Below are 20,276 nucleotides of genomic sequence, written 5' to 3'. Positions count from 1 at the left end.
AAAATTGGAGAATCTATTGAATTCTAAAATTCACATGGCACAGCAGAATAATATGAAGTACTGATAGTGAGATTATGTAGCACTACCATTTAATAGCATATAAATCCATTATTGTTTTAAAATGTACCATATGGAGATTTTAACAAAGAAAGACTATTATACTTCTATTGGTTACATTCTATTCATAAAAAAACTAAGGATTATTCTGAATACTAATTAAAGTTGTACACTGTTCTATAACATCATAACACCTGTAAATGCATTCAATTCAGAGATATTCAAATCAAAAGAACAATGAGATATCATCTCATACCACAGTCACTGGCACACATCAAAAAGAAGAAGAACGACTGGTCCTGGCAGATATGGGGAGAAAGGGACTTTTTAATTTTTGTGAGAATGCCGACTGGTATAGCCCTTTTTGAAAACAATATGGGCATTCCTTCAAAAACTAGAAATTGAGCTTCCATATGACCCTGCAATACCACTCCTGGGAATATTTCCTGAGAGTGCAAAGAAGCACATTAGAAATGGCATCTGCACCTATGTGTCTATTGCAGCACTGCTCACAATCACCAGAATCTGGAAACAACCCAAGTGCCCAAGAATAGACTGTTTATAGAAACTTGGTACATCTACACAATGGAATACTATGTGGCTGTTAGGAAAACTGAAGTCATGAAATTTGTTTATAAGTGGATGGTCATGGAGAGTTTCATGCTAAGTGAAATGAGTCAGAAAGAGTGGGACAGGCATAACAGGCATAGAATGACTGCACTCATGTGTGGAATATCACTGTCACTGTCCTCCCGTTTTTCATCGATTTGCTCGAGCAAGCCCAGTAACATCTCCATTGTGACCATCGTTACTGTATTTGCCATATTGAATACGTCACGGGTAGCTTGCCAGGCTTTGCCCTGCGGGTGAAATACTCTTGGTAGCTTGCCAGTCTCTCCGAGAGGGGAGGAGGAATCGAACTTGGGTCAGCCATATTGACCGCATGCAAGGTAAATGCCCTATCTGCTGTGCTATCGCTCCAGCCCATGTGGAATATAAGATAACACAATATGAGACTGATACCCAAGGAAATACAGGCAGAGCTAGGAATATTGCTCTCTGGTTGGTGGCCTGCCTCATGAGCTGTGGGGAAGAAGGTAGCTGGAATAGAGAAAGAGGATCACTAAGTCAATGATGGTTGGAGGGATCATTCAGAATGGGAGATGCGTGCTAAAAGTAGAAAAAGGGCCAAACATGAAAGTCTCTCAGTATCTGTATTGCAAACCACAATGCTCCAAAGTAGAGAGAGAGTATGGGGAAAATTGTCTGCCCTAGAGGCAGGGAGTGGGGTGTGATGGAGAGGATACTGGGGGCATTGGTGTGGAAAATATGCCTGGTGGAGGGATGATTGTTCAATCATTGTATGTTTGAAACTCAAATATGAAAACTTTGTAACTATATCTCACAGTGATTCAATAAAAAAATCAAATTCTGTACTTACTCCAAACTTCAGTCACCCAGAACCATCATTGTGAGACATAAAGTTATTATATTAAAGTGCTTAAAAACACAGGCTTTTTACTAGTCCCTTTGGCTACAGGAATAAACTACAAAAAGCCTTGTGACCTCAAGTTTTCAGCTTAGTTATGAGATCTATTGAAGCCACTGATTTTCCATTTAGCTATAAAAGAGTCAAACTGGTTAGTTTTCAAACTAAAATTTGATTTTGAGTAATTTTTAGGATAGCTTTAAATACAAAGCACTGAAAAATTATTTGAACATTCCTTCTACTTGGATATCCTGGCATAATTAATTTAGGCAGTTTTATAACAATTACAACTCTGAAATCAAATGTGCTTAGCAAAGTGGAGCAAATTATCATTTGATATTTTTTCTGTTAATGTTATAATTCATAATACATAAAAATATATCTTTGACAAGACATCAAAGCAGAAAGTTAAATTTAAAAAAATACTGCAAGAATTCAATCTTAGAAAGAACACTGATGCTGTTTCTTAGAGTAGTCACACATATGTTGCTTTATGGATAATTTAAATACTTTGAATACTTAATCTAATTTTTATCTGGTTTATATATTTTTACTTTCTACAAAAATATTGTATTATATTTTCCTAAAAACACCATTAACTAGTTCGAGTGCATGATTTTATTGTTGTTGATTTTTATCATGTGTCCTATTATTTGCATATGAACTGAATAGGAAATTAAGTGTTTTATAATACAAAGCTCTCATTACCTGTTGTAGTAGTAGTAGTTGGTATAGGAAAGGGGTTTGTGAATAATTATCTGGAAAATAAATAAATTTCATAAAATAGAAAATATAGATTTTATTGACATTGTAGGACTAGATGTACAATGAGTATGGTGTTTGCCTTGCTTGGGATGATCTAATGCCACTTGTCCCCACATGTCAGGAGTGATCCCTCAGTGCATAGCCAGGCCTAAGTCCTGAGCTTCTCTGGGTGTGACCAAAAATACAAACAAACAAAACAAAAGGCAGGATTTGGAAAATGGGAATAATAAGGCTAGTACACATTTTTTTCCTTAAGTTTTATTTTGACTTTGGGGAGTAGAAGCAGGACTAGATGACAATGATGAATGGAAGTAGACAACTATGAGACTATGACAAGAAGAGGAAGAAAATGTAACGAGATACATGTTACGTTTGAGGTCCACGAGGAGACAGGGATGATGGAACTATGATAATTGGAAATATGACCAAAACTACAACTACGAATATGCCATAAGGGGAGAGATAGGACTACAGGAGAGAGAAATAAACTGACTACCGAAAAGCCTGGGTCCTGAGCCCAGTTTCTCTCTTCCCCTGGTCCTTTGTCTGTCCATCTGTCATTGTGGGCTGGCCTGGGGAGGTTGCTCTCGGCCACCAAATGCTTGCATCCCCCATGCCACACGGCACCCTTTTCTTTGAAACTCACAGATTTTTTTTCAAAATCTATCATTTAAGATTTTCAGAAATCATTGATATGAAAGTACCTCACTATAAAATTTCCTTTCATATTTATTTAACTACTGTTTCATTATACAAGATTATTTCAAGTTCCGATGATATGCCAAATGAATCACCTTTCAATAAATCTTTGACAGAAAAAATAGTGAATGGACATCTGTCTTTCTGAGAACCACTTTTCTCTAAGAACATTTGCATACACAAATAGTACTATTTCATGTACAAACAGCAAAACATTTTTGAACCTTTAATTTCAAATTTGAAATTTCAAATATGTCTTCAAGTAACTAGATAGTTACACCCACCAACTGCCCCTGGCACCGTGTAGTTCCATCAACTGCCAAGACTCAGAGATTATAAAACCAAGCTCCCGAAAAAGAACAATACAGAGTCTCCTGTCCCTGTGCCTGGCTGTCTTCACCAGGGTCCCTTGGAGGGGGACAGGTTGAGTTTCCCTCCTAAGCCTGAGCAGAGCTCTGGCAGCTGAAGACCTCCGGAACCCAGCCACAGCCATGTTCAAGGCCACTCTCCACATGCTTAGAGAAGCCACATGCATGAAGGAACAGGCAGAAGAACCCAGGTGTGCAGAACCCAGAACTGAGATCTCCAAGCCTGCTTGGATAGGGACTGGGTCTCCTCCACCCAGATCCCCCATCTTCCAGTAGCTTGACTGTTACACCCACCAACTGCTCCCGGTGCCATGTAATCCCATCAGTGGCCAAGATCCAGAGATTATAAAACCAAGTTTCTGAAAGTGACCTCTTATTGTCTGGTTCTCAATCTCAGAGAACCTGGCAGGCTACCAAGAATATCCTGCTCATATAGCAGAGTCTGGCAATCGCCCCATGGCATATTTGATATGCCAAAACCCAGTAACAAAGATGAGTCTCATTCTCCTGGCACTGAGAGAGCCTCCAATGTAGCACTTGCGAAAATCTCAGGGCCAGGAAGAATGGAGACAACGTTACTGGTGCCTGCTCGAGGAAATAGATGAACAACGGGATGACAGTAATACAGCGATACAGTGATATTTCAAATTACACATTTTATGCAATATCATAAGCTTTATTACGTTTGCATGATTTATCAAACCAAGCAATAGTCATCAGATTTCAGGAGGGTCATGAGAATAAAATGACTACTCACAGAACTTACTTTTTCTTTTTACAATGAATCACGAGATGTCATTAGTCAAAGAATTCTTTTATCATAATATCTATTATTATCATTCTTATTGGTATGAAAATAAACTAACAAAAAATATTAGTCATGTCTTATATAATAGTGCCAAAATGTAAATATATATAAGTTGTGAAAATTTATAAAATGTCCTCATAACCCTGTATTACCCCAGCAAAAAAAAAGATGTATCAAAATAAAAGATAAGCAGCAATTAGGACTTTACTAATTTTCTATGGTTAGTTCACATAGAACTACAAATGTCACTAATGAGATGTTATCAAAGTTATGATTATTAGCTAGAACATTCAGTAACAGCACATAAATTGACAATTTTTTAAAAGAAACCAACCACACTTTATATCACATTTTAGTCTCTTGAAATTGGTAAGTCTGTCATTCAAAAGCATCTTTTGTGATAAAATGTGCAAACTCTTTTTTCCTTTTCAAGTTATCACATTAAGAAGTAGGCATTCTCTTCCATGTCTAATTAAAAAAAAACTTAATTAGACAATCCCCTAGAATAGTAAATCATGGTGAATTTATATTACCTTAATCAAAAAACATAAAACAAAAACAGAAGTATTTTTCATTTTAACACCTTTTTTACTCATGGAAGATTACTTTTATCATTTTTTAAGCTCGGTTGATTTAAAGTAAAGGTGACTTGAATGACTTATCTAATGTCCTTGCCTTTCTTCTAAAAGATAGGCGAGACCATTATTCATTACCATTCATTTTGTAAATAATTTTAGGTTCTGAATTTTGATCCCTACCCCTGATGCTCAATGCTTACTTCTGTCTCTATGCTCAGAAATTATGTCTGTCAGTGCCTAAGGGATCACACACACTGCTGGGTACCAAATCCAAGTTGATCATGTGCAAGACCAGTGCGTTAGAGACTGTTTTATCTCTTAGATGCCCATCAAATGCCCATTTTTAACGATAGTTTTAACATCCTGCTATATAAAAAAAAGAAATGATGTGACAAAATAAATTTAAATTAACAAATATGTTAAAATCAATAGTAACAGGTTCTAGTTAAAATTAGTTTGACAGATATCATGTGTATCCTTGAAAGTGCTTCATGACTGGGCAGTCTGATGTTAATGTGACATGTCACTTACCATCTTTCAGGATGGTTTCTCTCTCTGTGCCATCTATCTTCTGTCGGCCAATTAGAAAACTGGTAGTGTCAGCAAAGTAGATATAATTGGTTTCTGCATGAAAATCTAATGCACGAGGGTTTACAAGATTTTCTATAGGGATCATGTATTCATCAGCTATCTTGGTATTCAAGTCCATCCCTCGAACAATTCCTGGGCGTCCTTTCCCATAAAAGAGGAACAGCTCATTCTTGGGTCCTGCAGAAGAAAGATTACAAACATAAACAACTGATGCCGCCTAATCTTCTTGACACTTTGTAATGCTGCAGTTTAATTAACTGGCACAATTAACGTTTTTAAAATTCAATACCAAAAATTAAACTCTAAAATATGCCAAATGTATCTCGATACAAGAAGGCCAGCTAATTACATTACTTTAATTAAAACAGAAATTACTTCTGTGAATGAGTTATATTTAGCTAATTATTCTTTTGTCTGTAACTGTCTTGAGAGCAAAAACATGACAGAACGCTGGATAACTTGTAACTGTAAAACGGACTTCTATAAAAACATCAGGCACATTTTTATTTTATGATTAATTACAATCTATATAACACATTCTGTAGATACTAACTGTGGCATTCATTATGCTTGACAATGTAAAAACTTCAGAACATTTAAATATTGCCTTCACTGCTAGAGGCAAACAAAAAGAATCACACATTAACACATACTTGAAAATGAATACATTATAGTTGACTAAACATGTGCTTTTTTTAAAAAGAAATAAAATAAAATGCCAGTTACAGTATGATATTATTTTTTACATCTTAATTAGAATTTAAGAGATTGATGCTGTCTGTCTCTAATGCAAAACACAAACATTATAAAAAAAACTACATAAGTAAGCAAAACACACATGCAAGTACACACACACACACACACACACACACATTTCCTGGGTTAAAAATGCCACATTAAATCAATTCAGTTTTTTTTCTTACAAGTGAATCGACTCTTATTTTTTTAATTTTTTTTATGTAAGAGAACTGCTATTTATTCAGCCACTGATTAGATGATTGAATTGTGCATGAATTCCACCTTACATTATTTTTCATTTTTCATAATTTTATTTATTGGATCACCATGAGAGCAGTTACAAAGATTTCGGGTCTAAGTCTTGGTCATATAATGAAACACCCGTACCTTCACCAGTGCCCATTTCCACCCCCAACAACCCCAGTATACCCCCATCCCACACCCTCCCCCTACCTGTGGAACAGATGATTTCCATATTACTCTCTCTCTACTTTGATCAAATTCAATGTTTTCACACCAGACCCACCATTGTTTTTTGAGATTTTACCCCAACACTCAGATCTGCTGAAGAGGCAACAATAGACAATTTGTTTTCTATTGCTGGTTATGAATAACATATGATGTTGCGTGGCTGCAGTAGTGGCCACGTGATTTTGAAATTCCGAAATTTTAACACTTAAATCTGGGGGGATTTCTGCCAAAACCTGCTGGGTTCCGAGATTTGCTCCTGAGTCTCTGGGATCATGGCCATTAAGCAGCTTGATCAGGAGCCAGAAAAGCCGTTCATAGGCGATGACTTGGGGTCTAGTTGGGGTGGGGAGGACAGGACTGGCTCCACCTCCATTCCGTGAGGCCCAAAATGTCTTGTCACTGAGGGCCAAAACCTGACTGTCCAATGGCCTCTGGAAGATGATGGCCACCGAGACGCCAGAGGGAAGGAGTTGGAGGGACGATAGACACCCTTTCCCCCCTGGGGTGACCTGGTGACAGTCACCTACTGCGGGGTCCAGATGCATTTCTGCCAAAAGCCGCTGGGTTTCGAGACTTGGTTCTGAGTCTCTAGGATCATGGCCATTAAGTAGCTTGATCAGGAGCCAGAGAGGCTGATCATGGGCAATGACTTGGGGTCTCACTGGGACGGGGAGGACAGAACCGGCTCCACCCCCATCCTGTGGGGCCCAACAAGTTTCGTTGCTGCGGACTAAAGCCTGACTGTCCAATGGCTTCTGGAGGATAAAAGCCACTGAGCCGCCAAGGGGGAGCATGCAGAGTGACAACATTCTTTCCCCTCTGGGTCGGTCTGGCGACAGTAACTTACTGTGGGGTCCGGAAGCATTTCTGCCAAAAGCCACTGGGTTTCAAGATTTATTTCTGAGTCTCTGGGATCATGACCGTTAAGCAGCTTGATGAGGACCCAGAGAGGTCATTCGTGGCCGATGACTTGGGGTCTCGTTGGGGTGGGGAGGACAGGACTGGCTCCACCCCCATCCTGTGAGGCCCTGCGTCTCATCACTGCAGGCCCAAACCTGACTGTCCAGTAGCCTCTGGAGGATCGTGGCCACCAGGCCACCAGGGGAAATAGGCCAAGGCACGGAACCTATTCCCACCTGGGTTGGCCCAGCACCAGTAACCTACTGCAGGGACTGGACACATTTCTGCCAAAAGCCACTGGGTTTCGAGATTTGTTTCTGAGTCCCTGGGATCATGGCCATTAAGCAGTTCAATCAGGAGACAGAGAGGGCATGCCTCCAAGACTATAGCTGAGCCGAAGGTGGTTTGTGGGTGTGTTTCCCACATACCTAACTTTTGTCTGTTTACTTTCTTGGTAAACTTTACCCCAAATTTTTGGGGTCTGGCCAAAGGCACAGCAGAAATTTTGGGGTATCTGGAAGTCTGAAGGTACCATCAGGCTGCTGATGCACTCACCTCACAGGTACAGGTTGACGTGCTGGCAACACCATACCCCCAGAGTCGACTCTTTTAACTTTACAAGAAATTATATGTAAAACTCTCTAATGGTTTGGATATTCTCCACTGGGATTAGTCTATAAAATTTTGAGCAAAATAGTTTATGTGGAAAGTATTGAGTTTTATTAATAAAACTTGATGATGAAGGAAATGCCCTGGATGTCAGAACTGGTAAAAGTTTGTATGAGCTGGTGTATACACTAAGGCCTTACCAGCCTCACTAAAGCAGCTGACACATCTCACCAAAGACTGTTTGGTCTACACAGCCCACGTTTGAGCTGTGGCTCTCAGTCAAAGTTATGGTCTTCTTAGGAAAAAAAGTAAAGTCAGTTTCAACATACACCTGGGTCCAGATAATTTGGCTTTCTTATAGAAGAGACTCAGGAGAAGACAGCTAGTGAAGCAGACTAGTTTTACTAAGAGAGATGTGTGTGTGTGTGTGCGTGCGTGCATGCACCTTCATATGAACAGGGACTATAGATAGATGTTTTATAGAATTATAACTAATTTCCTTACGATTTTCTTTAGTCATGTCACACCTATTTCAAAGTTTCTAGTATATTCCTGTATTGAAGACAATGAAACCAAAACTACATTTCTTTTTTTCACTGAAATATTTTATTTTATCTTTTATTTTTAATTTTTTAAAATTTTTAAATAAATTATCATGAGGTACTCTTACAGACTTACACACATTCCTGCTTACGTTTCATTCATACGATGATCAAGTATCCATCCCTTCATCAATGCCCATTGTCCATCACCAATGTTCCCAGTATCCCTCCCACTACCCCCTATACATCCTCTTCCCCCACTTGTGGCAGGTGGATTTCCTTTTATTCTCTCTCTCTCTCCTTTATGGTGTTGTGGTCTGCAATGCAGGTGTTAAGTGGCCATCATGTTTAGTCTATAATGTACTTTCAGCACACATGTCCCATCCCAAGCAAGTCCTGCAAGCATCCTTTACTTAGTGGTCTCTTCTCTAACTGAGTTTCCCTTTCCCCCAGCAGGTGAGGCTGGCTGCCAAGCTGTGGAGCAATCATCCTGGACCTCATCTCTACTATCCTTGGGCACCAAAACTATATTTCACAGTTACTTATATAGCCATGTTTCTGGCTTTGATTTATCTAAAGTTATCTATTATCAGATAAATTTTTTCTAATTTGAAATATTTAAAGATCATTGCTATTTATAATATATATCTAATAGAAGGACTGGAGCGATAGCAGTGGGTAAGGTGTTTGCCTTTCATGCGCCTAACTCGGTCGGAACAGATTCAATTCCTCTGCCCCTCTTGGAGCACAACAAGCAACCAAGAGTATCTCGCCCGCAAGTCAAAGCCTGGCAAGCTACCCGTGACGCATTCGAAATGCCAAATACAGTAACAAGTCTCACAATGGAGATGTTACTGGGCCTGCTCAAGCAAATCGATGAACAACAGGAGGACGGTGCTACATCTAATAGAAAAAAAAATCAAACCTTTCCATATCAGCCATATTCCTCTGTATAAACAGAGACAAGTTTTGTTCTGTCAATGTGGACTATCAGCTTGGACAGGCTCCTGAATTTTGGTGAAAACTTTCTTATTCCTAGATATAAGGTGGGCTGGAGTGATAGCACAGTGGGTAGGGTGCTTACCATGCAAGCAGCCAACATGGCTGACCCGAATTTGATATTCATCTGCCCCCCTCGGAGAGCCTGGCAAGCTACTGAAAGTATCTCACCTGCACGGCAAAGCCTGGCAAAATACCCATGATGTATTCGATATGCCAAACACAGTAACAATTGTCACAATGGAGACATTACTGTGACGCTCAAGCAAATCGATGAACAATGAGAAGACAGATATAAGGCAGAAAGATCTTTGTGAAGTAGGTATGTGTGTCTTTCTGATGCTTCTCTTTTGCTTGTGAATATCTTCCAATTTAAGTGAACTTAACTTTGATAGTGCCTTTAAGGAACCTTATAGAAATACCTTTCAGAAGCTGCTGCACCAAAGATTTCAGTATTTTTATAAGCACCCATCCATTCACATTGAGCCTTTCTGTTTAAAATGGGTAGAATTGTTTATGAGTATCTCTCCTGCACGGCACAGCCTGGCAAGCTACCCGTGACGTATTTGATATGCCAAACACAGTAACAACAAAGTCTCATGATGGAGATGTTACTGGGCCCACTTGAGAAAATCGATGAACAGTGGGAGGACAGGACAGGAAATTGTTTCTAGCATTAAAATTAATGACATACACATCATTAAAAGTGTTAGAGATTGATATTTAGCCAATATAGCTCCAGTTGACTGGAAACTTCAGTAATGGAAAGAATGTTACTCCCTAATTATGATAGATAAGGTAGTGTGTGACTTTATGTGGATTTATGTTGAGATAAATATCACCTCTCTTCCTAAGAGCAGTAGTGTGGTTAGGTAAAAAAAAAATACAATGATGAAAAATTCTTAAATAATTAAACCAAAAATGTTATTTAGGGTATTAGATTTTTTTTTCATATTTGTTTTATTTTTTTTTCTGGATCATTTGCTTGTCAAGGGGAATGCTAACCTTCTCTCTTTTCCTTAAGGGCTGGAGCGATAGCACAGCAGTAGGGCATTTGCCTTGTGTGTAGTCAGCCTGGCTGAGCCAGGTTCGATTCCTCTGCCCCTCTCGGTGAGCACGGCAAGCTATGGAGAGTATCTTGCCTGCACAACAAAGCCTGGCAAGCTACCTGTGACGTATTTGATATGCAAAACACAGTAACAAGTCTCACAATGGAGATGTTACTGGGTCTGCTTGAGCAAATCGATGAACAACAGGAGGACAGTGACAGTTACAGGATAGTTTGCTTATTTGTTTTAGGCTTGTTTTTGGTACTGCATCGAGCATTACTTAGTACTTATTCCTGCCTCTGAGTTCAGAGTTGCTCCTAGAAATGTTTCTGAGACCATACATGGTACCAGAGATAATACTAAGGTTTGTCACATTCGAGCTCAGTGCCTTAACCCTTTAATTTCTGGTCTGCAAACAAAAATAATTCCTAAAATATTCTCAAATATTTGTTATCCTATAAATTAATAAATTTAGGGAATCTGCAGTATAATTAGGCTTCCCCATCAGGTTATCAGGGGGAAAAAAGTCAGATGTTGATTTCCCAAACATGACTGGTAGATATTTGCAGTCAAATTTCACCTGATTAAGTTTCATGTTATTGATGCTGACGCTGCTAATTAAACTAAAAATCCTACTTTTAATCAGTGGCTTTTGGCATAATGTTGGATTGCAACAACATACTTTTGCATGATCTGCCATCACTTCCCAAGTTGAAGCCAGTCCTGCAGCGACAAGTCCGTGCTTTGTAGCTGCTGCTGAGCAGACAGATGTGTGAACATCCCCCTGGCATTCCATATGGATCCACTTCACATGCATGGCTTCTGACTACAACAAATAAAGAACAGTACACTTGAAATTCTCCAAAGACAAGTTAATTATGTGTATCAGTATGTTGGAAATTTGACAGTGTTAGAAGAGTAATCCACCAAAAGTCTATACATCCAACTAGTGGTATCATAACCGATGGAAAAATAGCTTTAACCTCAGAAAAGGAGAAATAAAAATTTGCTACAGACTTTACAGTTGGTAAATAATTCTGAGAAGTAAATTTTCTTAGGTAATTTAAACTGCAAAGTAAATTTTGGTTCATACTTCCTAGAATTTAAAATAAACTATATACTTAGTACTACTACAAAATATTTCCTAGTCTCATTTCTTTACTGATTTGCTTAGGACAAAGCATTAATTTCACAACAAAATTGTTTTTTTTTCATGTCTTAATGAGTAGGTAATTAGGTTTTCTGTTTGGTTAATTGGGGGGTATAAACATCACTTAAATTTTATGTATAATAAATAAAATAATTATCAATGACTGATTTTGAAGAGTACACACTTTAGTGCATTTTAAAGATGACCCAAATTATTAAAATACCTTAAGACACTTCATTTTTGATGACCTGCAAATAAATTTATTTATTAATATTATATACATACATATATAGTTATTGTGTGTTACAAAATCACTTATGATTGGATTTCAGGCATACACTTTTGCAAAACCAATGCCTTATCCAATGCCCCCTTCCCTTCACCAATCCCCTGTTCCCTCTCACACGTCAGCCTGTCGTAGGCACTTTAAAAATAAATGTTGGCCACTGGGGTTTACAAGTACTGTTACTGATGCAGTTTAATCCATAGCACTTAACCACTTTAGCATCCTTTCTCTTTCCCTGTAACACTTTCCTTTACTATTATTTCCGTGTTCCTAATCTACCCACTTGCTTTTCCAATTGTGGGTCTGCAACTGAACACCAGTTCTCAGGCTCTTCGGTTCTTTTACCTTTGGGTTTTAACAGGCTTCTTCTCAGTCTACACATTCAGTTACTCTCTTCCCTTTTTTATTGCTATGATTTCTCAGTGTCTAATATTTGGAACTCTTCTTCATCTATGGTTATTCGCTTGATTATCATACATCAATTTCTTTGGTTTTAAATACCATCAATATGCCAATGACTCCCAGTTTGCTATCTCTAGTCTGAAACTGCCCCTAAAATCCAAAACTGTAATTTAGATTACCTCTTCAAAATCTCTACATAGAGTTATGTGAGATACTTTTTTTAAAAAAGACTATGAAAATTTTATTTCTTGGTACACAGAGATAGGTCACTGGGCTTATTACTTCCTTGTGAGAGTCCTGAATTTGATACTTGACTCCATAAATGATCCTTTAGCACCCCAGAAAAAAATTTCTGAACACAGAGGATTTAGGAGTAAGTACTAAATATAAGCAAGTTTTGTCTCCAAATCAGTATATATATATATATATATATATATATATTGATTTGTATTTAGAGATATAAGCATGTATCTATATCTATATATATTTATAGATATAGACATACATCTATATCATCTCTATAGGTATGGATATAAGCTATATAATCTACATATAGACACAAATTTATATCTATATATTTTATATGCTCCTTAAAACTTGCTTTTTATAAACTAGTAAAATATTCAATTATTCCAATAGCTTAAGTCAAACTAGAATTATCATTCTTGATTCTCTTCTAAAATCTATGCCTACATCTATGCCTCCAAATAGATCCTAAGTCTAACTTCTATGCATTATTTTCACTGCTACCATCAAAATCTATTTCACGCTGCTCTCCAGCTCTCAACTATTTTTTTTTCTGACAGTCTACATAGGAAGCACTGATGTTTTTTGTTTGGTTGGTTGCTTTTTTTTTAATCAGACATCTCATGGCTAAAAAGAAGTCTTGCATCTTACCTGTTGGTTGAGTTCTTTTTTGATAGACTCGAATTCCCCTAGCATTTTCCATTTTAATAAATGAATAAATATCAGTGCCATTAAATCTGTTTATCTTCATGATATTGGAGTTATCAGAATTGGTTGCATACAAATAGTCTTCAAATACAGTTAAACCATAAAGATGTCTGACCTTTTAAAGAAAAGAAAAGATATGTTTTTTAAAATCATGTCCCTTTTTAACTAGAAAGAAAAACTAATTACTCTCTCTTAATAAAAAAATAAAAAAAATCTTTATTGTAGAAGAGTCAAGAGCATATTATTTGACAAAATAATTAAACATTTTACTGCTTATTTTTTCCTCTGACTCCAGGCAAAAAATAGCCAGTTTTATTTGTGTTTTAATACAAAAATGTTTCGGCAGTTACTTTTCAAAAATTTAATCATATTTGATAATTATTTTTATAATATGCTTTTGGCACTCAAACTTAAAATATGTAATATTTGAGAGAGATTTATTCCATACTCAGTAAAAGTCTAAAATATTTTTAAGATTTCTCCTTCATATAGCACAGCGGTAGGGGGTTTGCCTTACACACAGCCAATATGGCAGAGTTCGATTCCTCCGCCCCTCTCAGAGAGCCTGGCAAGCTACCGAGAGTATCTCGCCCGCACGGCAGAGCCTGACAATCTCCCCGTGACGTATCCAATATGCCAAACACAGTAACAATGAGTCTCACAATGGAGACGTTACTGGGCCTGCTCGAGCAAATCGATGAACAATGGGAGGACCGTGACCGTAATAGTTATACATATATAGAATCTGCCAAAACATAGCTTTTAAAAAAAAATATCGAATCACTCTGAGATAGTTACAAGCTTTCATGTTTGGGTTACAATCACACAATGATCAAACACCCATCCCTCCACCAGGGCACATTCCCCACCACCATTCCCCACCACCTGGTATATCCCCCCCTTTCCTAACCTCCCCTTGCCTCCATGGCAGATATGATTCCCCATAATCTCTCTCTACTATTGGGCATTATGGTTTGCAATACAGACACTGAGAGGTTATCATGTTTGTTCCTTTATCTACTTTCTGCACACATCTCCCATCCCAACCGATTCCTCCAGCCATGATTTTCTTTGTGATCCCTTCTCTATTCCAGCTGCCTTCTCCCCTTTGCTCATGAGGAAGGCTTCCAGCTATAGAGCAATCTACCTGTCCCATGTATCTACTATCCTTAGGTTTCAGCCTCATGTTATGTTGCTTTATACTCCACAAATGAGTGCAATCTTTCTATGCGTGTGCCTCTTTTTCTGACTCATGTCAATTAGCATGATACTTTCCATGTCTATCCACTTATAAGCAAAGTTCATGACTTCATCTCTCCTGACAGATGCATAGTATTCCATTGGGTAGATGTACAAAAGTTTCTTTAACCATTCATCTGTTCTAGCGCACTTGGGTTGTTTCCAGATTTTGACTGTTGTGAACAAGATGGATAAGCCTCTAGCAAAACTCGCAAAGAAAGGGAGAGAGAAAACCCTAATAAATGAAATCAAAAATGAAATGAGAGTCACTACAATAGAAACTACAGAAATTCAAAGGATCCTTAGGGAGTACTTTGAGAAGCTTTATGCCATGGAACACAAAAACCTCGAGGAAATGGATAGATTCCTAAATTCACATAGCTTAATTTTTACAAGAACTAAGAGTCTGGGGGATAATATAAGGGGTAGGAAGCATTTTTTTTTAATGAAAAAGAGCCTGAGTTTGATTCCTGAAACTGCATGCCATTAACCTTGAAAGATCTTAACAAACTACTAGAATGGTCCTGTAATTTCTATCACTGCTGGCAAGCATTACTGAATGACCAGGCCCTAGTATAGAACCTTCACAAGTGGTTGGTCAGATACTTCCTGGACTGACCCCTGAGCCCACTGAGAACTATTGAGTAGATTTAAAATACTGGGTAAATTTAAAGCAGACCAATATTTGAAACTTTTACAAATGTGGGCTAGAGCGATAGCACAGCAGGTAGGGTGTTTGCCTTGCATGCAGCCCATGTGGCTGACCCTAATTTGATCCCTCTGCCCATCTTGGAGAGCCCAGCAAACTACTGAGAGTATTTCATCTGCAGGGCAAAGCCTGGCAAGCTACCCATGACGTATTCGATATGCCAAACACAGTAACAACAAGTCTCACAATGGAAACGTTACTGGGCCCGCTCGAGCAAATCGATGAACAATGGGAGGACAGTACTACAGTGCTTACAAATGTAAAGGACTAATGAAAAATGAGTTTTAAAATATGTTTGTGTTTCTAATCACATTCTTATCACTTAGTATAATATACCCTCATTTAGTATAATATACCCTCAAGCATGGAAAATAACAGAAACATAAGATTAAAAAATTAATTTAAATTAAATATTAACACCTTAATAAAACATTTTTATAAAACATTGAAAACAAAAAAAAATGAAATGTTTTTGGCAGGGTCACTTTTGGTCACTCTTTACTGTTCTTTTAATGTAGATCTGTAGTTAAAAATTTGTGGAAGTGCTTGAGGTATGAATAAAAAAGTTTAAAGAAAATAATATATTTTATTTTAATCTGAAAGTCTTGTTATCTTAGTATATTAAGCAAACATTATATGATTTGTTTTCATTTTAGCATAACTAACTATTGTTCGTGGTCCTTTCTAAAGAGACATGAGTAAATGAAATTGCCTTTTGCACGTTGTTTTGAGATAATCTATTGCTTCTTCTCCTCTAGGTGAGAAATAAAACCTAGGAATTAATGGGAGAATTGCTTAGTGTTAAAGATCAAGTTATATCATTCTGATTTATTGCTATTCCTGAATGAATGTATGTGGGTGGGCAGAGTGAGTTAGAGTTGAAGCAGAAATACATGTTTTTACTGGTATCATTATCCATAGGGTTGACATGATATTTACTAAAACATGCCAGAGCCTTAATTTGGCTCAGACAATACTATTTTATCTGTTAAAAAATAAAATTAAGCAGGACTTTCTCGTTACCATTTAACTTGTTTTCTTCAGATTTGGGGTCTAAATCCTTGGATGTTCTTTGTGCTTATGGATAAGATGAGTCAATAGAGAAAATACTGTCCACACAATAAAGTTTTACTCCAACATTATTCAGACCCTCCTCCTCTACTTTCAGAAGTGTATGTTTCCTGTAAAGTAAGGATACGTGTGCCTATTCTACTATCAACCCACAGCACAGGTGGGGATAATTTTGGAGTGCTAGAGAGACCATTCTGCACACAACCCAAATACTTCAGAAATTTTATTTATGTTGGATTACTTAGTGGTAGACTAAGCATATGTTTTGGGAACTAGCAAAGCACAGGCAATAGAATTTTTTAAAAATCATTAAATTTTCAGATAGCAAAATACTTTTAAAAGTTATCTTGGGAAAATGTATTTGAATTTCTGATATCTGCCATATGATTTAAATGTTTAATTATAAGTAGGCAAAAAAAGAAGTTCTAGATATTAGGAGGATAGTAAGAACTTATCAAAAGCTTGCCACAAAAGACATGGTTTCAGAGGCCATAAAGAGAGTGTAGGGGTTGAAGCATCTGCCATGCATGTAGTTAGTCCTGGTTTAATAAATTCTCAGAACCGCATGATCTGCTGAAACTGAGTTTAGCCCTGAAGCTCGCTGGCATAACTGAGTGTGGTTGAAAACAACCCAGATGTACAGCCAGAGTGGACATTGGCAGTTCCTGCCACTGCAGATGTCAAGCTGCACTGTAGTCATGGCCACAGACATTGAACCATAGAGCTGGTCATCTAAGAATCAACAGAAGGACCATTTGGACTTAAGTTCACCATGTCACACTTCCACCCAACTTCCTCCAAAAAAAAATAGTGATTTTAGGACGTTAAAGGTAACAGAATTAAGTGGTCTCTCTGCTAATATTGGATAGCAGAATAAATAACTTACTGGGTCAGAGCGATCAATAGCATAGCGGGTAGGGCATTTTCCTCCCACCCTTCCAATCCGGGTTCGATTCCTCCACCCCTCTTGGAGAGCTTGAAAGCTACTGAGAGTATTCCGCCCCCACGGCAAAGCCTGGCAAGCTACCTGTGACATATTCTATATGACAAAAACAGTAACAAGAAGTCTCACAATGGAGACGTTATTGGTGCCTGCTCGAGCAAATCGATGAACAATTGGAGGACAGTGCTACAGTTCGACTGGAGTAGTATATTTATTTATCTTCCAAGAAAGGGAACACTTATATTCAAGAAAACATTCAGATAAAGAAAAAAAATTCAAAGATAATTAAAGAATACTCTCACCTTGTATTTTCTAAAGGGCCAAGAACCAGAGACAGTACAGAGGAGAAGGTACTTTCCTTACATGTGACTGTTGCTGGGTTTAACTCCCAGATTATGCTCCATCAATCCCTTCCTTTGTCTTTGAGCTCAGAATCAGAAATAAACCCTGAGTACCACTGGATGTGTTTTGCCTCACTTCCAAAAGAGGCAAAGTGATTCATTTGTATTTTGCTCCACAAAGGAAATTTGTGTTCTGTTACTTTCAATTAAATTTTAAAACAATATAGGAGAGACAAAGGCTTTAGGTGTTTAAATGAATAATGCTTGCAAAAATGCTCAATTTAGCAAGTAATACATTTTCTCATGTGATAATTTTTTTAAACTTCAGTGATATTCAAAAAAATCTTTAGAAGACAAAATTTAATCTAACCTAATAAAATAAAAAGGATACTTCTGTAAGCAAGCATTCGCTTTTGTGAGCAAAATATTTCCCATGCCATGTGGGATAGATGGTAGTATAGTTCCCTTTGAATGAGCCACTTGAATTAGTTTGCTAGTAAGTAGGTCATCATCTCTGTCCCATTTAATATCATTTTTTATAATACTGCATCTTCACTTAATAAGAAATTCAAACAGTTAAACTGTGGATCTTTGTTTTTTGATAGCATTTTATTACCTTAGTTGCACTTGCCAATAAAATTGCACTTACTTGTCTGCCTTGAATGATAGTATGTCTGTTTTTGCCTTGATAATCCACCACTTCCACATAATCCAAGTAAAGGTCTACCCAGTAAACCAATTTGTTGACTAGATCTAGTGCCAATGCAGCTGGTTGCTCTGTCTTTGAATCAATTATCCTTGTTCTGTTCATCCCATCCATGTCACATCGCTCCACTTTGGCCATATTCCCATAGTCAGTAAAGAAAAGTTTTCTGTTGAAAGAAAGCTAAATGTTAAAGTGGAAGGGGGAAAAGCATATTCAATAAAACCATCTGTAAAAAGCAGAACTTTTCCTTCTAATTTATTTCAGTGATTACATCTGTTAGCTTCCCATAACCATTTCCATATAATATCACTCATAAACAGAGAAATCTGCTAATGAATATTGCAGGGCATAAGGGAGCAGGTTAACCAACAACTGTAAAATTTCCCCAAAAGGAATGATTATGATGGGTTTATTTTTATATTAGGAGAAATGTTTCTGGAAGCCTCATAGAGCTGATATGCATACAACTCAGAAGATGACTGCAGTCCATTTACTGTAAACATGCAAAATGAACCAACCTACCAGGCCAGCCCATGCAAGCTATCAGGTTTTATCTTTGACCTGCTTTTCAAGTTATTTGGCAATGTGTTTCTCCCTATAAAAAGCTATTATGTGGAGCTCAATGACCCCATGAGAATAGGAAACATGGAAAGGAATTAAGCAGATGGAAAAGCAAATGTGCTGAGTATAGTAACTGAAATAAAATACAAATAATCGTCTCAAAACCAATCCCAAAATCTCCTCAGTATTCTCAAATCACAAAGCTTCATAAAGGAATTGCATGCTATTTTTTCTTTTTTTTCTCTTCTATATTTTGAAAAAAAGTGTGGAAAGAAATGTGAACCATTGAGACAACAAAATCTTCCACCGAACAATTAGTGTCTGTCAAAAGTTTAAATACCCCCAACAATTCAGTGTCTAATATTTGATTAGTATTCACTATGTTTAGTAAACGCAAATCAATTTCAATTAACCTGACAATATTTTAACAAGATTACCCACTCATGAGACTAAATTACATTAGTAAATAGCAGACTATCTTGCCTTGACTTAAATAAAATTTCAAGAATAATCAGATTTACAGTGAATAAGCAATATTAAGATTGCCAAAAGTAAAGAATATTTGATTTTATAAACTTAGTGAATTACTTTTGCATTACTTTTCTCAATGTCGTTGCACTATGTAATAGTATGGGGTATCTTTAGAGATTCAAAAATATATATTCCTTAACCTTTAGTTAAGGTCTTCCTTTAATTTAGGTCTTTATGCTGTTGGGGACTCTGAAAAATTTTCAAAGATTAATATATACTGTGCTATGATAGTGTGAGCCAGATTTTATTATGAGTATATATTTCCCCAAATGTTCTTGAAAGATCAATTTATCACAATAAATTATTTTTCAAGTGACATTCCATTCAGGTGAAGAGCATTTTATTTCAGTGGAGAATAAATAAAGGCATATGGTGCTATATTTTCTTGTCACTTAAATTATCAAACCTCTAATCTACAGCACTTACACACACATACTGCACACATCACTCTCTCTTTACAGCCTTTATCTTTCTTCATTTGTAAGCCAATTGTTAATAGCTATCCCAAGATAATACAGGGAGAAAACAGTTTTTCTTTAATTACTGTAAACCATTAAACACTATTCTTCATATATGAAGTTTTCTTTATCACCGTAACTAAAAAGCATAGTACTTTTAAGATTTTCTTTTCTTATTGTTCTATTTTACAGAGCTGAAAGATACAGATCCGTAGATAGTTTTAGACATAGATGATGTAGAAGATGGATGCTCTGACCTGCT

At 37.1% G+C, this 20,276-nt stretch overlaps 1 protein-coding gene and 1 pseudogene across 1 annotated transcript in view; both read right to left on the bottom strand.

Annotated features, from left to right (window-relative positions):
- The window catches only part of LRP1B (LDL receptor related protein 1B), a 1,985,988-nt gene that overhangs the window by 875,705 nt on the left and 1,090,007 nt on the right, over window positions 1–20,276 (bottom strand). Inside the window, exons 8-11 of the mRNA XM_056117551.1 lie at window positions 18,408–18,630; window positions 13,399–13,570; window positions 11,346–11,489; window positions 5,296–5,532 (exon numbers count right to left, since the gene is read on the bottom strand). Of these exons, the coding sequence (XP_055973526.1) occupies window positions 5,296–5,532; window positions 11,346–11,489; window positions 13,399–13,570; window positions 18,408–18,630 (776 nt within the window). The remainder of the gene's footprint in view (window positions 1–5,295; window positions 5,533–11,345; window positions 11,490–13,398; window positions 13,571–18,407; window positions 18,631–20,276) is intronic.
- On the bottom strand, window positions 10,596–10,641 carry LOC130027024 (uncharacterized; annotated as a pseudogene).

The sequence above is a fragment of the Sorex fumeus genome, unplaced genomic scaffold (assembly GCF_029834395.1).
Source record: "Sorex fumeus unplaced genomic scaffold, SorFum_2.1 ptg000035l, whole genome shotgun sequence".
Lineage (NCBI taxonomy): Eukaryota > Metazoa > Chordata > Mammalia > Eulipotyphla > Soricidae > Sorex > Sorex fumeus.
The sequence above is the reverse complement of the archived record's forward strand: the minus strand, read 5'-3'. Positions and strand labels throughout refer to the sequence as shown.